We start from the raw sequence: 16670 nt of genomic DNA on the forward strand, positions 1-16670 counted from the left end.
CTGTAACTATCTTGCCCTACGCACAAATACCAGAGGTTGTGATAATTTTCAATGTTGCAAGAAGGGGAACAGCTTTCATTAAGTACAAATACATAGTTAAAATCGGATATTTAAATTTCGAATAAAAACTGCAAAAAAATATCCTCCCCCCCCTCCCCCCATCCACAGGAGCGATCATGGAGGATTTACTGTAATTATAAAATTTATAACTTTATTATAGTATTATAATGCATGAGGTAACTCAGTCCAAGAGATCAACCTAAATACCTTCAAAATCCCAGAAATATTACATACCACTCAAGTAGGATTCTTTTCGTGCATAGCTTTGGCCCAGAAATAAATGATGCATGTGTTCGTTCTTGGGTTTTGTCAAATTCCAGGGGAAGATAGTACAAATTTTTATGAAAGATTTGCTCCATTTTTTAATCCTTTAACATTTTTTCTTTAGAAACCCATGTACGTATTTCCAGTGGAAAAAGAAAATATATATTAGCAAAGATGTCAGGTTGAATAAACTATTGGGCTGTGTGGTAAATGTTTCGTGTACTACAAGTTATCAGTTTCTACATTGCATCAAAAAAAAAACAAAAAAACAAAAAAACAAAAAAAACAAAAAAAAAAAGCGAGATCTATTAAGATAGATTAGTGTGTTTTTCTTTATAATTTGTAGAAAAAAAGCGAAAAGCAAAACCAAAAAAATGTTAATGGAAAAATCGGCACTTGCGTTGTATTTTGTGTTTGTGATAAAAGCAAATGTTCGTCCAAAAATTATGCACGCAAATGAAAACTGGAAGAGATTATAATAAATTTCGGCTCGAATGATAACTGTCTTAGCAACGGTAGCCAAGGAAAGAATTTACTTAATATTGTACGTATCAGGATTTTGAGGTTACGTAATCTATTAAGAAACTTGTGAAAAATTAAAAATGGTAATCTTTTAAGACTTTGAAGTTAACTTATTAAACATTGTGAGCATTTTTGATTGACAAGTTACGGCGTAAAAGTTACGACGTAAAACTTATTTGACAAGGTTTTGATTGACAAGTTATAAAGGTGATAAATTTTACGTCGTAAAAGATACGACGTAAAACTTATTTGACAAGGTTTTGATTGACAAGTTATAAAGGTGATAAATTTTACGACGTAAAAGATACGACGTAAAACTTATTTGATAAATTACGACGTAACGTGTAGTCAAAATTGAATTTTACGTCGTAACGCGAAGCTCCTCGTTTTGAAGACGTTGAAAGTGCACTAAACGATCATTGAATTCTCGCCGTAAAATAGACGTCGGTGTATTTGACGCCATAAAATAGAATACAAGGTTTTACGTCGTAAAATTTAGGACGTGATATCTGACAGAGGAATTTGATCCCCTTGAACGTGAAAAAGGTGTCAGAAAGTCAAATATGTGCTCAAAGTGTTTTGAGCAGTAATGAACGCCATAGTCAGCATTTTTGATTGACAAGTTACGGCGTAAAAGTTACGACGTAAAACTTATTTGACAAGGTTTTGATTGACAAGTTATAAAGGCGATAAATTTTATGTCGTAAAAGATACGACATAAAACTTATTTGATAAATTACGACGTAACGTGTAGTCAAAATTGAATTTTACGTCGTAACGCGAAGCTCCTCGCTTTGAAGACGTTGAAAGTCCACTAAACGACGATTGGCTCGCCGTAAAATAGACGTCGGTGTATTTGACGCCATACTATAGAATACAAGGTTTTAGGTCGTAAAATTTAGGACGTGATATCTGACAGAGGAATCTGATCCCCTTGAACATAAAAAAGGTACCAGAAAGTCAAATATTTGCTCAAAGTGTTTTGAGCAGTAATGAACGCCATAATGAACGCCATAAATGAACGCCATAGTATGACAAGGTTTTGATTGACAAGTTATAAAGGTGATAAATTTTACGTCGTAAAAGATACGACATAAAACTTATTTGATAAATTACAACGTAACGTGTAGTCAAAATTGAATTTTACGTCGTAACGCGAAGCTCCTCGTTTTGAAGACGTTGAAAGTCCACTAAACGATGATCGAATTCTCGCCGTAAAATAGACGTCGGTGTATTTGACGCCATACTATAGAGTACAAGGTTTTAGGTCGTAAAATTTAGGACGTGATATCTGACAGAGGAATTTGATCCCCTTGAACGTAAAAAAGGTATCAGAAAGTCAAATATGTGCTCAAAGTGTTTTGAGCAGTAATGAACGCCCTAAAAGGTGTCAGAAAGTCAAATATGTGCTCAAAGTGTTTTGAGCAGTAATGAACGCCATACTCCTTTGTATTAGTTGCCATTAGCCTACAACTTTGACACAATGAACTGAAACAAGCTGGATTTGGAATGGCCTCAAAAAATCGTGCTTCTTCGAGAGGTGGAACCTTCGCCGTTGTAAATCCTGCCTTCCAAAATTGGTGCCATGATGATGACCGCAAAATGGACAAGAAAGGGTTACTTGCACCAAGACTTGACAAAAACTATGGAGCAAAACTGGTGTTGCCGAATGAAAACAGGTTTTCACCCCAAGAACTGCAGAAAACAACCCTCGAGTCTTCAGATGCTTTAAGGACATACCGAACTCTGCTATGTCTTATAGTGTTCCTTTGCGTTGTGTCAACGGCAGCACTTGCGCTAACAGTCTTGATGTTGTTCGGAAAGATCGGCGATCGATGTAGCTGTCAAACGAACCAAGGTAAGGATTTTAGAAAATATGAGGAACAAACTGACTGAGAAGTCTTTTAATTACAAATTACTGGACGTAACGAGAACGATAATAAGGATGCAATGCCCAGTTTGGCTGTATTACAAACTTGTACACTCGAACGTTAGCGTTCGAGTGAAAAGGAATTCATCAAATATTTTCGGCCGACGCAGTCAGTGAGAATTTCTATGAATTCATTCATTTTTGCAGGGTTACGCATGGCAGGAAAAGCATATGACTCATCATGTGAATAAAAAAAGTGAAACTTTCGTTTCTTCTTGTCGCAAAGCGTAACACCGCCTTATTACTTGTGACAAAAGTAAGTGCTATCGGGTTTATTTTTCTAGTAGAGACCTTGAGCTCAGAGACTCTCAGACTTACTTTCTGTCTGTGGTTTGGGTTAAGTGAAGGTTCCTAGCTCACGCGCCGATCATCATCCGCCTCTGAAATCCAAACCTTTCGGATGTTAATCGCCATGTTTAAATGATGTTCTTTAGTTTATTAGACCTGACATAGCAATGAGACGAATACACGTTGAGAAATAACGTCTTTTACATGGGGATTTATCTATATTAGAAATCTGCAAATCTTACACCGAAAACAATTTTTGTCGTAATAAGTTGACGCGTCTTACAACGTACCAAATGAGTAATAATGAGTAATAATCATAATACCTGAAAAGAAACTTTCTGCCACGAAATAGTGTCTAACGGGTACATTGAAGGCATGGCCTGTTAACCGTTAAAAGTCAAAGTTTAAAAGTTAATTCAACATAAAAAAAAAATGTTTTAGATTTTACATAAATGAAAACTGTGGCATGCTCGGTTTACTTATGAAGAAAATTAAGTCCAGGACTAATGAGTAAAGCCAACATACAGCAAGCCTTCCATGCAGTCGGAACAAAAGAAATCGTTTCAACCTTACCGCTCCATTTCGTCTTACTTACTCGTCTTTTATTTGCTTTCATATTTGAGTGTTATCCATGGCTACCCTTGTTTATATTGGTATTTGTTGAGTATTGCAATATTAAGTTTCTCATCTGCTTGACTCCCCCATTTGATCAATTCTTAGAAAAAAGCCGGATCCATTGTTTGAAAATTTGCCAAGTCACGATTAGTGATCAAATCTCGAAAATGTTCGTCAATTTTTACGGTTATCATCGGAACCTGTGCTTATCTACTCAAATCATAAGCTGTACTAATTATCTTTTGTTATTTCTCCCCCACTTTCAACCTTAAGATACTTTTGCATGTGTCGATTCAAGAAAGCACGCGAAATGATCTTGACCCAGCTCTCTAGACGGAAGTGCACTCACAGATCTTGTATCTGTATTTTCTATGTTTATAGTGATCGGAATTTAGTGAAACCCACAGCACGAATAAACGTTAAAAATAGTCTTGAGCAGGTAAAACAATCTCCTAAAACGGAAGCGCCTTTCCGAATTAAAATTCATCGATTGTCATATATCCCGTTACACCCAGACTGCCGTCAATTTGACAGCGCTATCGGCAAAACTGCTTCTCATTCAAATGTTTTAACCTAAAGCGATCTTTGTTTGAATAGTGCATTATTTTTTGGAGGTAATAATGAATTGGGCCAATCTTCTTGTGATTTCCTTCCATACCCTTTTTTCTTGATTGTTAAATTTATTTCTGGGAGCACCGTCTTTACCAAAAGTACAAAAGCTTCGAACTGAAAAGGCGAAGGCGATACAAATATTTTTCACGGCTCAATGAGTGTTTTTTCCGTTTGGCAAACACATCTCACGACATACAAAAGATGAAAAATGCGTCAAACGTTTATTTAACGAGTTTATGAAAAGTAAATACTTCGACGAAAATAAAAGTCCAGAATTTTCTTGGTGGGAAATTACGGACAGTTTCAAGCTAAAGTTGAAACATTATCTAGTTCAAGAGACCAGTTTCTCGAAAAGCATCTTTTAACCTAAATTATGCATATAACAAACGTCTTATTCATACGATCAAATCATCCGACGGTGCTTATTCACAAATGAAATGTTTAAGTCAGTGTTTCTTTCAATTCAATATAATTTCAATATATCAACAAAGTTGAAATGGTAAATTGGCCGCCGTTACGATTATAAAAGCTGACATTTCGAGCGAAGGGCTATAAATGCTCGAAACGTCAGCTTTTATGATCGTAACGGTGGCCAATTTACCGTTTCAACTTTGTTGATATGGTGAAATGATTTCGTTACCCCCACCGAAGCAGCCCCAAACAGTTTTTTTAGAAACTATCAGCCTTTATTCATTTCTTTCAATTTGCCCGTTTCTCGAAGAAAGGATCTCAGATTTGTGTCTTTTCTTGCGCTGATTTAGAGGCAAACAGTTCTAAAACTCAGAAAAATAAGTTTTACGAAGCCTAGTGGGCCAATTTTGGCCCATTCTTCTCTAAGTTAGGGCTCTTCGCCTTCAAATTTGACGCTTTATCAGTTATTGATAATTACAAATTTAAACGAGACTTACCTGTAAGTTGAAGTTTGATTGGGATTCTATCCTGTCATCAGTCCGGAACGAAGGAGTCACATGGGATGCGCGCGCATACTGCTGGTCAGTCTTCAACGTGAATGGCACAGGATAGGGAACGAAGGAGAAGGGTGGGTGGGTTGGGATGTGACTCCTTCGTTCCGGACTGATGACAGGATAGAATCCCAATCAAACTTCAACTTACAGGTAAGTCTCGTTTAATTTTGTAATTCTATCCTGTCATCAGTCGACGTCACTACGGAGTCACATGAGACTTCAAAGTCCTGTGCCATGAGTTATCAACAAAATCAGACATAGTTCAACAACAATAACGGCATTTATTGTCAAAAGGGGGCTACAGATGTGTACTGTGTGCAAAATAGGCAGTGATGTCAATTCCTGCTGATTTCATAACTGCCTTTGTCCATCTAGATACAGTGTCCCGCGAAACAGGATCATGAGGCTTCAGGTAGGTTAAGAGCAACGGTGAATGCTCCTTCCTTAGTGGCTTGGTCCTACTAAGGTATTCAGTCAGATGCTTCACTATACAAAGTTTGTTGTCCTCTTTGAAGGCTAAAAGTTCGATAGGCTCCAGGTGCTTTCCTGGCTTTGATTGCTTCAGTTTGTCCATGAAGGTAATCCTATACATGTCCCCAACTGCTTGTATATGATTTATGTCAAATAAATGAAACGTCTGGCCTCGTTGGCCAGTTGTTAGATGTAATAACATTGTCAATTTTAACGAAAGGTCCTTTAACGGTAACTCCTGGGCCAACTTCACGGACCTGAAGTAGTCCAAAACAATATTAACGTCCCTAATCTCGCCGAGTCTAGGCAATGCAGGCCTAAGTTCATAAATCCCTTTTTAAACAATGACAAACTAAGGGATGCTCCCCAAATTTACTCCCATCATCCATGATTATCACCGCTGAGAGTGCTGAGCGAGCCGAATTTACAGCACTATAGCCAAGTCCTAAAGAGTAGAGAGATACTAAAAATTCAATTGCCTGGGTAATGGTCGGATGACATCAGTTAATGCCATTATCCTTGCAATGGTAAGACCACTTTCTGAGGTATGAATCATACTGTTTAGAAGTACCAGGCCTCCATGACGCCATTACCACTTTTTGTGCACTGGAAGACAGCTTAATGTGATTTAGGTTTTCCCTGATAATAGACATACCATCAGACTGAGTTTTTTACCACAGGGGATGTACTTCGGCCGGGTGGCTCGGTAGAAACAGAAGATCCTTTCTGGCTTTTATCAGCACTCTCTCCTTGACCATCATGTGTAGAACTTTGGGAAACCAACTCTGAGTTGGCCAATCTGGGAGAACAACAATTCCTGTTGCCTGATCTGATACCATTTTGCTTAGGCAGGCTGGAATAACACTAAAGGGGGGAAATGCATATAATTTCAGCACAGACCAATCCAATGAGAATGCATCTATAGCACTAGCAGTTGGATCTGGTTTGTAGGAAACATAACTCGGAAACTGATTTTTGATGCGAGAAGCGAATAAGTCAATTTCTGGCATGAATGTTAATTTTTTTTTAGGGCATGAGACAAGGCATCTTTGTCCAGCATCCACTCTGACTCTCTCTCATTTCTCCTAGATTCAAAATCAGCAACCAAGTTATGCTTTCCTGGTATATGGGCAACACTCAGCCAGACTCCATTGTCCGTACACCATTCCCAAATTTCTTTTGCCATCAGATTACAGCTATGCGAATGGCTAGAACCCATATGATTTAACACACTGACTTCTGTTGTATTATCACACATTATTCTGACATGGAAGTTTTTCTTTTCTTTTGCAAAGGTTTTCAGAGCCAGTAGAATAGCATGCATTTCTGGCTGATTAATATGATTCTGGGGTTCAGAGAAAAACCAGTTTCCTCCAGTTGAAATCTCCCCACAATGAGCACCTCACCCCAAGAGTGAGGCATCTGTGATTATAAGGAGCTCAGGTTTAGGATGGTAAAGTACATTGAAGGAATTTTCAACATTTCTAACCCACCACTGTAGCTCCTGAAGGGCTCCATGTGACAATGTCATATAGGAGTCAAAATTGCCTTTATTTCTTTTAAGAGCTGCAGTTTTGTCAGCTTCGAGTCGTCTGTAGCATAAAGGACGATGCATGACCCCTGGGAAATTTGATACAAGTTTACCAAGTACTCTGGCTACTTCTCTGATGGTAATTTTGCCATACTGCACATTCTTGCACGCATGGCATATTCCTTTTGCCTTCTCATTGGTAAGCCTGATAGTCATTGTCACTGAGTTTATAAGAAAACCAAGGACTACCATCTCTTGGGAAGGGATCAAGAGACTTCTCAGGGTGTACAATGAAGCCAAGCTGCTCAAGAATCTGCATAGTCTCTGTGACATTCAAAATACATTTGATCATATGTCTGCGCTTGGTGGTAAACATTATCCAAGTGGGCAATTGATATGTGCCCTTTAGTATGCAGGTGGGCCAGTACTGGCTTAGGTATTTTAGTAAACTTCCGGGGGGCACTAGCTAACCCATTTGGCAGACAGCAAAACTGGTAGGTCTTATTTTACCAGTGAAAATTTCTGTCTGATTGCTTGATTGGTATAGAGGAATAGGCATCCTTCATGTCTGTGCATGCCATGTAGCAATTTTGGGTCACCAATTTTGTTATGGTGCCAAGAGAATCCATTTTAAAAAGATAGTAACAAACTCATTACACTTTTTCAAGTTTAAAATAAGTCTATGAGTTCCATCTTACTTTAGGTGTTAGAAAGATAGTGGAGATTATTTGTTCTGGATGATAGCTAGCCTCTTCAGCTACACCTTTCATAAGCAATTTTTGAACTTCCAGATTGATGTTTTTAGTATCATTCTCATTATGCTTGTTTATTGGGAGTTTATGTTGCACTGGAGTGTCATCACATTGGATGCTTATCCCGAGGACATCAGATATCCTTGTCACTAGTAGTTTTGTTCAAGCTGAGTGGTGTAATTTCACCTGACCAGCTGTAAAATTGGTACATCGGCAGTGAAGGTAATTCAATAAGTGTGGCAAAATTGGTGTAAGCATATTTACCGAGTTTTGGATTTGTCTCAATTTTTTGAGTACTTGGTGGCTCTCTGGCCCTGTTGTTTAATTTGCCTTGATTGCTCCAGTTTTTGAAGGGTGGCTTTCCCCCTAAAAAAGGAGTCTTTTCTGGCATATTTCGATTGGGGTCGGTAGCTTGCAGTGTTTTTGGGTTTTATAGCCTTCCTCAGATTACTACTTTCCCTTGCATCCTTTAGATGCTTGGACAATTCGTCCCCAAAGAGTTGTTGTGAAGTAACAGGTACTTCAGATGAGCATATTGACTTATACTAGTAGCTTAGTGCAGGTTTAATTTGTTCTCGTCTTAACTGAGACATCTGGGTCTGTACATGACCCAACATTGCAATGGTATTGGCCAGATTATTTATAAGCTCTGGTGTATTTTCAGCATTTACAGTAATCCCCTGAAGGGTTTGTAAATTGATAATAGCTGTCTTATTGACAAGCTGGTGAAGATTGGCAATTTGTAAATCAGCTTTCCGCTGGCGGGCATTTAATTATGCCCATATCTCCTGATTGACCTTTATCTGTTTGAGTTTAGGGCAATTTGCCGGACGTTTGTGTTTTTCAACAGTTGTCTTGATTTATCAGGATTTAATTTCTTAACCCGTCACTTTTTGACAGGAGTTGTCACATCCTCATCCAAATTATCGCCGGTGGCGTCTTCAGTGTCATAGGCATCAGCCAATGAATTGAGCATCTTTCCTTTGCTACTTTTTTGGTCGGTGACCTTTTTAGGGTTTTTATTAAGCTCAGTGAGCACTTTGACGGCATCATCGTCCTCGGTGAGCACTTTGACGGCATCGTCGTTATCAAGACACCTAAGAACGATAGAAACTCTAAATTCGTTCAAGAAGAACATAAGAAAAGTCGACCTTTCAACTCTCGTTGAAATTTAAAACTTAACTAAATAACTTTATAATCTTTTTAATCATCTACTGTAAATAACTATCATCTACATATGTAAATGTATTTGACTTTTAAATTTTTTAGCGTCCCCCATTAGCTTATAGCTAAAAACATAGACACTTAAATAAAGTTTTTCATTTCATTTCCAATTCATCGCTGGCATACAAGCTAACATTATCATCCATGTGAGGAGAGGTTGAGGGCTCAGCCTCCTTCTTTCACTCTCGGTCAGAGGCTGACATGCTGTCTTCACCTCTAGCCTTTCGTTTCCTGGCCGGTGGCCCTTAGTGTCGCACATGTTCTCAAAATGGCTGCCATCTTAGACATTTTTTCTTTAATTGAGAAAATAGCCTTGTTAAGGCTGCCCTCCTCAACGCTCTGTGAGCTTCGTGAGGTGTCCTCGTGCGATTCATCCATTTCAGGAGCGGCATTACTTAAGTCGCCCATCCCGATGTTTTCGCTGAAATTTGTGGAAAAATAAAAATCATGGACTTCCACCTACCTTAAACTTGGAATTTTTGTAGAAAGGATTCCAAAGGAGCGCAGGACTGCGGATATTTTCCTTGGATTACGAAGCAGAAATAAAAAAGTTTGAAGATCTAAACCAGCAAGCGAGCACTGACCAGCAGCATGCGCGCGCATCTCATGTGACTCCGTAGTGACATAGACTGATTACAGGATAGAATTAATGATGTCCACGCATTCTGCCCGATGAGATCGCCCAAAAAATATGTTCATTACCAATTCATGTTCCTTCTTCATCAGTGGATGATTTTGATTGAACTAATAGTTCAACAACTATTTTGCTCAAACTAACGTGCAAGGACCGTCTTCATTACTACCGTATCGTACAATGGCTGACTTTTCTTAAAATGTCTATTGGACAATTGGTTTTCTTTCCTTGATTGAGAGCTAGCGTTTTTGAAAGACTCTTCTTTGGCACTCCTTGTGACGATCAAATGCGGACTGAACCAAGCGTGAAGAGTAAAAAAATAAAAAATTAATTAGACCCATCCCTCCCAAAGATCATTTTAAAATGCTCATGAAAAGTTTAAAAAACCCGAATGAAATGTTTTCATGATTACCTTCAAATACAGTGTTATAGAAAGCTTATCTACAATAGTTTTATAAACTGAAGGTAAGAAAGATAGCGATTCAAATGGAATACGCGAAAACGAAGAAAATGTTCGAAAATTAGTGTGTTTTTGACAGACCCCGGACTGCGTGACATGTCACGAAAGTCTGTAGAGGCAGATGTTAAAGGTAAGTTTGATATGGATGAAATTTCCCAGCTCCTTCGAGCAACTTCAAAGTTTCTTTTACATCTAATGAACGATCTTTTGGGAATTTCTAGAGTATCCAAAGCAAATACCACCATGCAAATAACAAGCAACACACCCTTTCCCCACGCCTATATTTTCTCTCATTAGACGGCAACGAAAAACAAGTCTTGTAGTTCTTTTAACCAAAATATGTTTACTCGATGACAAAATAACAGTATTTTCAATCTTCGCGAATACTTCTTCTGTTCTTAATACGTTCTTTCTGAATGTACTATTCCCAACAGAAGTAACGATAAAATTGCTTCACTGCACTTGAAGAGTGGTAGTACATCATTATTCCGTTGTATGAACACTAATAAGCGTTCCATATTATATCTACTGTCTTCTCTTTATAGCACCGCCTTTAGCACATGGGGACATTCAGATTTCAGACAGGGTGATGTCTCTGGAGCAAAAGTTGTCAAAACTACTGAGTGAACAGGTAAGATGACTTCAGTTAAATGCTTGGGAAAGTTAAACTATACCTCTGATGTGGAGGTAGAAGCTGATGCATACCCACAGAGATTTCCTTGAACGAGCCAAGAACGAACGAAACGCACACATATAAGTCAGAAATGAGAGGCAATTCGTTTCTACATTACTTGTTCATTTCTAAATATTCTTCGGAAATGCTACACCGAACAGAGGGTCTATTTAAAACCATATCAGTGTGAAGTCCTACAGATAAATAATCAAACAGGACAGGAAGATTTGTTTTGACAAGTGGAAAAATTGGCGCGAATAAGTGGCTCGAAATGCAATTCTCCTTTTTACCCCCATGTTTTACATGTTCTAACTGCGTTAAAAGGAATCCCTTTTTCTATCTTTGGTTGCAACAGGTCGTCTCAGCTAACATGACTGGCAAATCTCAAACTGAGCTTACTGTAACGGTAAGCGGTTTTCCATGTTTTGAGTTGAAAATGGACTATAGAGAAAGTTTCCATTGATTAACTAGGATTGAATTTCAAGTGTAATGTTCATTATTCCCTGTGCTTGCATAACACATCGCACAGGTACCTGGTGCAGAAACCTTATTCCCTTGAAATTATTCTCGACATCCATTGTCCCATTTTGACCTTTCTACCAATGCCTAAAACTAAATCAACAAAGTACCTAGTAATTATAACTATCATCACCTTTTCAACAAGAGAAGGCCTCGCGTTTAACACAATTCTTACGAGTTCTCGTTAATCTCTTATTGAGATTGGCCGATTGGTGCGATAAATTCCAAGTGCTCAACTGCTACCATGATAACCTCCTCTCAATATACAATGTTGATTCCTTATTCGTTTTCCAGTTCAACCAGACAGCTACGAGACTGCTTCAACGAGACATTAATTCGCTGAACGCCCTTGTGAATGACATATACAAGACATTATCAGACGAGGTGGGATGACATAAATGAAACCTTATTATAATAATAATAATTAATAATAGTTTAAACATATTTATTCGGGATCACTGCTCCAGTTTAGGAAAGAAAACTGCTATCAATGCAGGTCCTGTTAAAAAAAATAAATAGAAATCAATTTAGAGTAAATTATAATATAGTTACAATAAACGAAAGTAAATTCGGACAATAATAAATTCTACAAATTATTAGAAATTATTTAAAATCATTAAAGATTTTTGCACCTTTATAAAAAAAGCGCGCTTGGTACATTCTAATTTAACCTTTTCTAAAATAAGACCATCATTATTTCTAGTATTGTAGCGGTGAATGTCGCGAATTCTTACATTAAAATAGTTAAAAAGATATCTGGGAACTCTATTTGCAATGCACTCATTAACAAATCTAAAAATACGTGTTCGTCTTCAATAATAGAGGGGTTCCCAGCCCAGTTAAGTCATAGCTTGATCAGTTGTTAGTTTTGAGGCATCTTTGGAGTAGACGATCCTCGCTGCTCGTCGCTGTAGTCGTTCAATCTTGTCACTCTACTTTCAAGTTCCTGGTAAAAAAAAGGACAATGATTGCTTTATATTCAGAATTGAATGGGAGCGCTATTAAACAGCACTGTCCTTTTGTCCCTTAAGTTTTGTGAAATTAAAAAAAAACTTGCTGATTTGGTGAAATATGATGTAAATTTAATGTATCCTCGTACGTACACTAATAGTAAAACAACTGCAGGGAGAGATAGCCTTGGAAACAAATTCATAATTTTATATTTTGTTCCCGCATTTTAGCACCATGTGTAGTGTGATAGAGTTGCCCCCAGCCCAGGACATTCACTACTTCCTGAGCAAATGCTCATGTAGCAAATTTTGCATTATAAAAATAAAAACAAAAACAAAAGCAATCAAAAATCTGGAAACTAACCACTTCATGTGATTTTTATGCCAATCGTTCCTTAGATGAACCAAATCAGTTTATCTGGAGTTAGGGCTTATACAGTGGCCAACCAAACAGAGGAGATTTTAAACAACTTTAAAAACCATACCGAAAGCTCTCTGATATTGGTAAGTAGAACAAATAATATGCAGATCTTAACAAAGTTTGAATGACGAAGTCATTGGAAAAGATGTTGAAGGTAATTGCTTTTATGAGCTTTGAAATCCACGCGTCTTCTTCGTGTAAATCGTATTCGAATTTGTCATTTGACCTTTAATTAACAAATTCGGCCGATACACCCCGTCCGATTTATGTTATTTGACCGATTGGAGTTTCAAGACAGGAAAAAAAAACTTAATAATCTAATAGAACGTAAGTGATGAAAGTTGATTATGAATTGACAGCTCACTGAGATCGTATTCATTACAGTGAGAGAAACTCCTTTTAAACAGTATATTGACAAATGAAATGAACTTGTCGCACAAAAAGCGAGTATTTGTAATTCGAAGAGTGATCAATTTTTATACTGAACCAGAGCAGAGACTCCTTATTTTCCCTTTCTGTCTAAAGCTACATTTCAGCATCAGCAAATAATAAAAGACCGAAAACATTTATGCTGCATGGATAAGAATTCTAAAAAATTAGGTCTGATGACCTCGGAAAAATGTCACCGTTAAAATGGGATGGGTGAAACATAGCTGTACCCCGTTCAAAACATGACGACTTGCCAAAACATGTTCAAAGACAATGATGGATTTGTCGCATTTTTTTTTTTCAAACAGTTGATAAACGCGACAGATAGACTAAACCGAGAAGATATCAGGCTGAGGAAACTTTTGTCAGAATTTAACACCACCCTCTTTAACAAGGTACTCAGCGAAATTTCCCCATAACTAATTAAGCGTAGATATAACGTAGTTGGTCGCAAGTCTCCTGACGATAAGCAGTTTTCAACTGGCATTTAAGCCGAGAGGATGAGGCGGGGGCTTAGTCCTGAAGGAGTCTCTTCGATTTCTTGGCCTGAGATAGCGTTTATAAGGTCTGATCGGGAATTTTTTTTATACCTTGATGGTGTTCTTCAAGGTTGCATAGGGTCGAGAAATTTGTGCAAATTGTTTGTGGCGAGAAAGAAGCGTTTATAACATCTGATCGGGAATTTTTTTTATACCTTGATGGTGTTCCTCAAGGTTGCATAGGGTCGGGAAATTTGTGCAAATTGTTTGTGGCGGGAAAGAAGGGAAGCAAGCTCGCAAGCGCCGGCAAACTGTGATCTGGGATCCAGAATGAGGGTTGTTTTTTTACACAAATAAAAATTGACCCAGGAAAGGAAAAGAAAGCTAAAGGGGTATGAGCCATCAGGAAGTTTGTAGCCGTCATTCGTACAGTATGCGTAGTACTGCCTCTTTATGTCTAGATTAGAGAAAACAGGCAGATAAATTGTTGCTTATTGACAATGTTGCAGATAGAGAATGTGAGTAAGCTCCAGGGCCCTATTGGACCACGCGGTTTCAACGGCTCTCAAGGACCCATTGGATTAGCCGGACCTCGGGGATTCAATGGTACACAGGGTCCCCAGGGGATGATAGGCCCGCAGGGTTTTAATGGATCACAAGGACCACAAGGACCACAGGGTCCCAAAGGAGCAGGTGACTTCTCCCAGTGTGAACACAAGACTAAGGATTTGACTGCAACCCAAGATCTAATCATCAATAACATTTTACCAAACCCAGTTAAAGTGATCCTGAGTGAACCAAGTGTAAGTATGCTCAAAAGAAGAGATTCACGACTATATTCTCTTTGTAATTTACCTGAAATGTAGGGATAGTTATCAGACTGTTTTGCATTACCTTACCTCAAATAAAAACCTGGCTCTTTCAAGTTACATGAAGTGATACGCCAATGATTATTTTACTGCATGCATGAAGCTAGGTCCTTTGTATCAGAAGTCAGATAGATATGTTTACATTTGTATCCTGGAATTTAAGTCTCCAAAATAAGGAATGGATCATAAATTAATAAGCGAGAGCAATTAATTGTTTTACTCTCTTAATGTTTAGTCATATAGTTCAAGTTTGTTTTTCATTACAGGGTAAAAAGATTGTTGGTGTCTCATGTACAACAAACCGTGCCCAGCTTTATCTGCTGACGTCCGAAATAAACCAGGCTAATGGTCAGTTGTATTACACTTGCAGCTGTTATGGTCATCATGGAACTGGCCAGGTTGATGTTCAATGCATCATGCATTACTGGGAATGTCCGCTGACCACATGAACACAAAAACAACTTGTGTTGTGATTGGGGGGAGGAGAAACTTTGTAACTAGTTAAAGGCCTTACACGTAGTTTCTAAAAGGAAATATCAACAATAATTTTCGCATTATGTTGGCAAATTTTCCATTATTTAATCTTCTATAGTTTCTTGTCCCACAAAAAGATCAGGTATAGTAGCAGTCGTATCAGAATAAAAAGCATCTAGGTTATGGTGAGGTAAAAAAGATCAATATTTATGAGCTAGCCCAAGTATGGCCTCTGTCTATAGCCAGTTAACTCCAAGCAGTGGTTTGTTTTGATTTGTGTTGGGGCCCAGCAAAACGAGCTTCAGGATATGCAGCACTGGTTTATATACGTAGATTGGACGAAGGGGAAAGACATAAATGTCTTTAACGCATTTCAGAGAAAGATCTTAGGTTTAGAGGACTTCGAGTTGGAGATCCAAGAAGGAGAAAGAACTAAACAATCTCGCTCATGAGGAAATTCTACCGAGTGTAACCCAGTTCTCAAGTACCATGCGATTTACATGGGAGCTTACTTTCCTACTGAGACACAAGAAACCTTGATCAAGAAAAAAAAGCTCGATATTGATTATTTCAAAAGAAAAGCATTAATAGGGTTACTTAGCCTTTTACCTTAATCCTTTCTTGAATTGATCCTTTTATCAGTGACCAGTTGCTAAGATATTCCTTAACCCTTTAAGGCTACTTCCGCCTTCAGAGGCCGAAAAATCATTTTTTCTCTTATTGGACTAGATTGAAGTTAGACATTTTGCCTAACGTTTACAAACAGAAAAAATTAAAAATCTCAAAAAGCGTCAGACTCATATAGGAAAACGTATTTTTATAAATCAGGAAGGTGTCATAATCTCGTAAATGGGCGAACCCCCGTGCGAATATCGCGGCATTTTCATGTTATTTGCATATTTTGTTTTACCTCGAGCACTTGATAACATTCACACGTGGAGGTTCTCTGCTAGTAGAAAGTCATTTCTCATGGATTAAAAACAAATCAAAATTAGAGAGCAGTCCTTCGTCAAAGAAACGGAAAAAAACAGGCCCAAAGAATAGAGAAGAGGCACTATTTTGTCAGGAGAAAAAAAACACAATCCTGGCACTCCTCTCCAATCCAAATTGCGAACAAAGAAGTCGCCTACATTTGTCGTACATAAGGTCAAGTTTCCTTTCAATAAGCAAGTACCAGCCTCGATACGAAACATAGGCAATCGCCTTGAATCTTATGAAATCAAGAATAAACCTATACGAGGGAATTCACTCAGCGATAAGGGTATTTATTAAGCTGTCTGTAGATTCACTGTTTTGCTTTTCGGCAAATTTTCCAGCTTTACCCTTTTTGCCGCGGGTTTTTCCTTTGTTAACTTTGCTCATTACTCAACGTTCAACAAAGCGAGATAAAAAAAAGTGTGAGTGCCATGTGATACTTTACCCGAGAAAATCTTGATCCATCGTCGTTGACGCCAGTAGGTCCCGTCTGAAGTCAATTATTCTGTGAATAATGGTTAATAATAAAAATAATACTACTACTAATAATAAT

General features: G+C 38.0%; 1 protein-coding gene across 1 annotated transcript; it reads left to right on the forward strand.

Moving 5' to 3' along the window:
• The first annotated feature begins 1379 nt into the window (after positions 1 to 1379).
• Positions 1380 to 16136, forward strand: LOC148729411 (uncharacterized). The gene is made up of 9 exons (XM_088763338.1): positions 1380 to 1447; positions 1977 to 2704; positions 10874 to 10959; positions 11357 to 11407; positions 11815 to 11904; positions 12870 to 12974; positions 13629 to 13715; positions 14309 to 14602; positions 14935 to 16136. Exons 2-9 carry the CDS (start codon positions 2356 to 2358, stop codon positions 15115 to 15117), a joined length of 1245 nt encoding a protein of 414 aa, XP_088619464.1. The 5' UTR covers positions 1380 to 1447; positions 1977 to 2355; the 3' UTR covers positions 15118 to 16136.
• The last annotated feature ends 534 nt before the right edge of the window (positions 16137 to 16670 follow it).

This window comes from Stylophora pistillata, chromosome 6 (genome assembly GCF_964205215.1).
Source record: "Stylophora pistillata chromosome 6, jaStyPist1.2, whole genome shotgun sequence".
Classification (NCBI taxonomy): domain Eukaryota; kingdom Metazoa; phylum Cnidaria; class Anthozoa; order Scleractinia; family Pocilloporidae; genus Stylophora; species Stylophora pistillata.

What these genes read in the sequence shown, in the direction of transcription:
- LOC148729411 (XM_088763338.1), top strand. Translation starts at nt 2,356, where the DNA reads ATGGCCTCAAAAAATCGTGCTTCTTCGAGAGGTGGAACCTTCGCCGTT. An exon ending in CCGAAAGCTCTCTGATATTG is followed by an intron (nt 12,975 to 13,628) that starts GTAAGTAGAACA and finishes TTTTTCAAACAG; the next exon opens with TTGATAAACGCGACAGATAG. An exon ending in TGATCCTGAGTGAACCAAGT is followed by an intron (nt 14,603 to 14,934) that starts GTAAGTATGCTC and finishes TTTTCATTACAG; the next exon opens with GGTAAAAAGATTGTTGGTGT.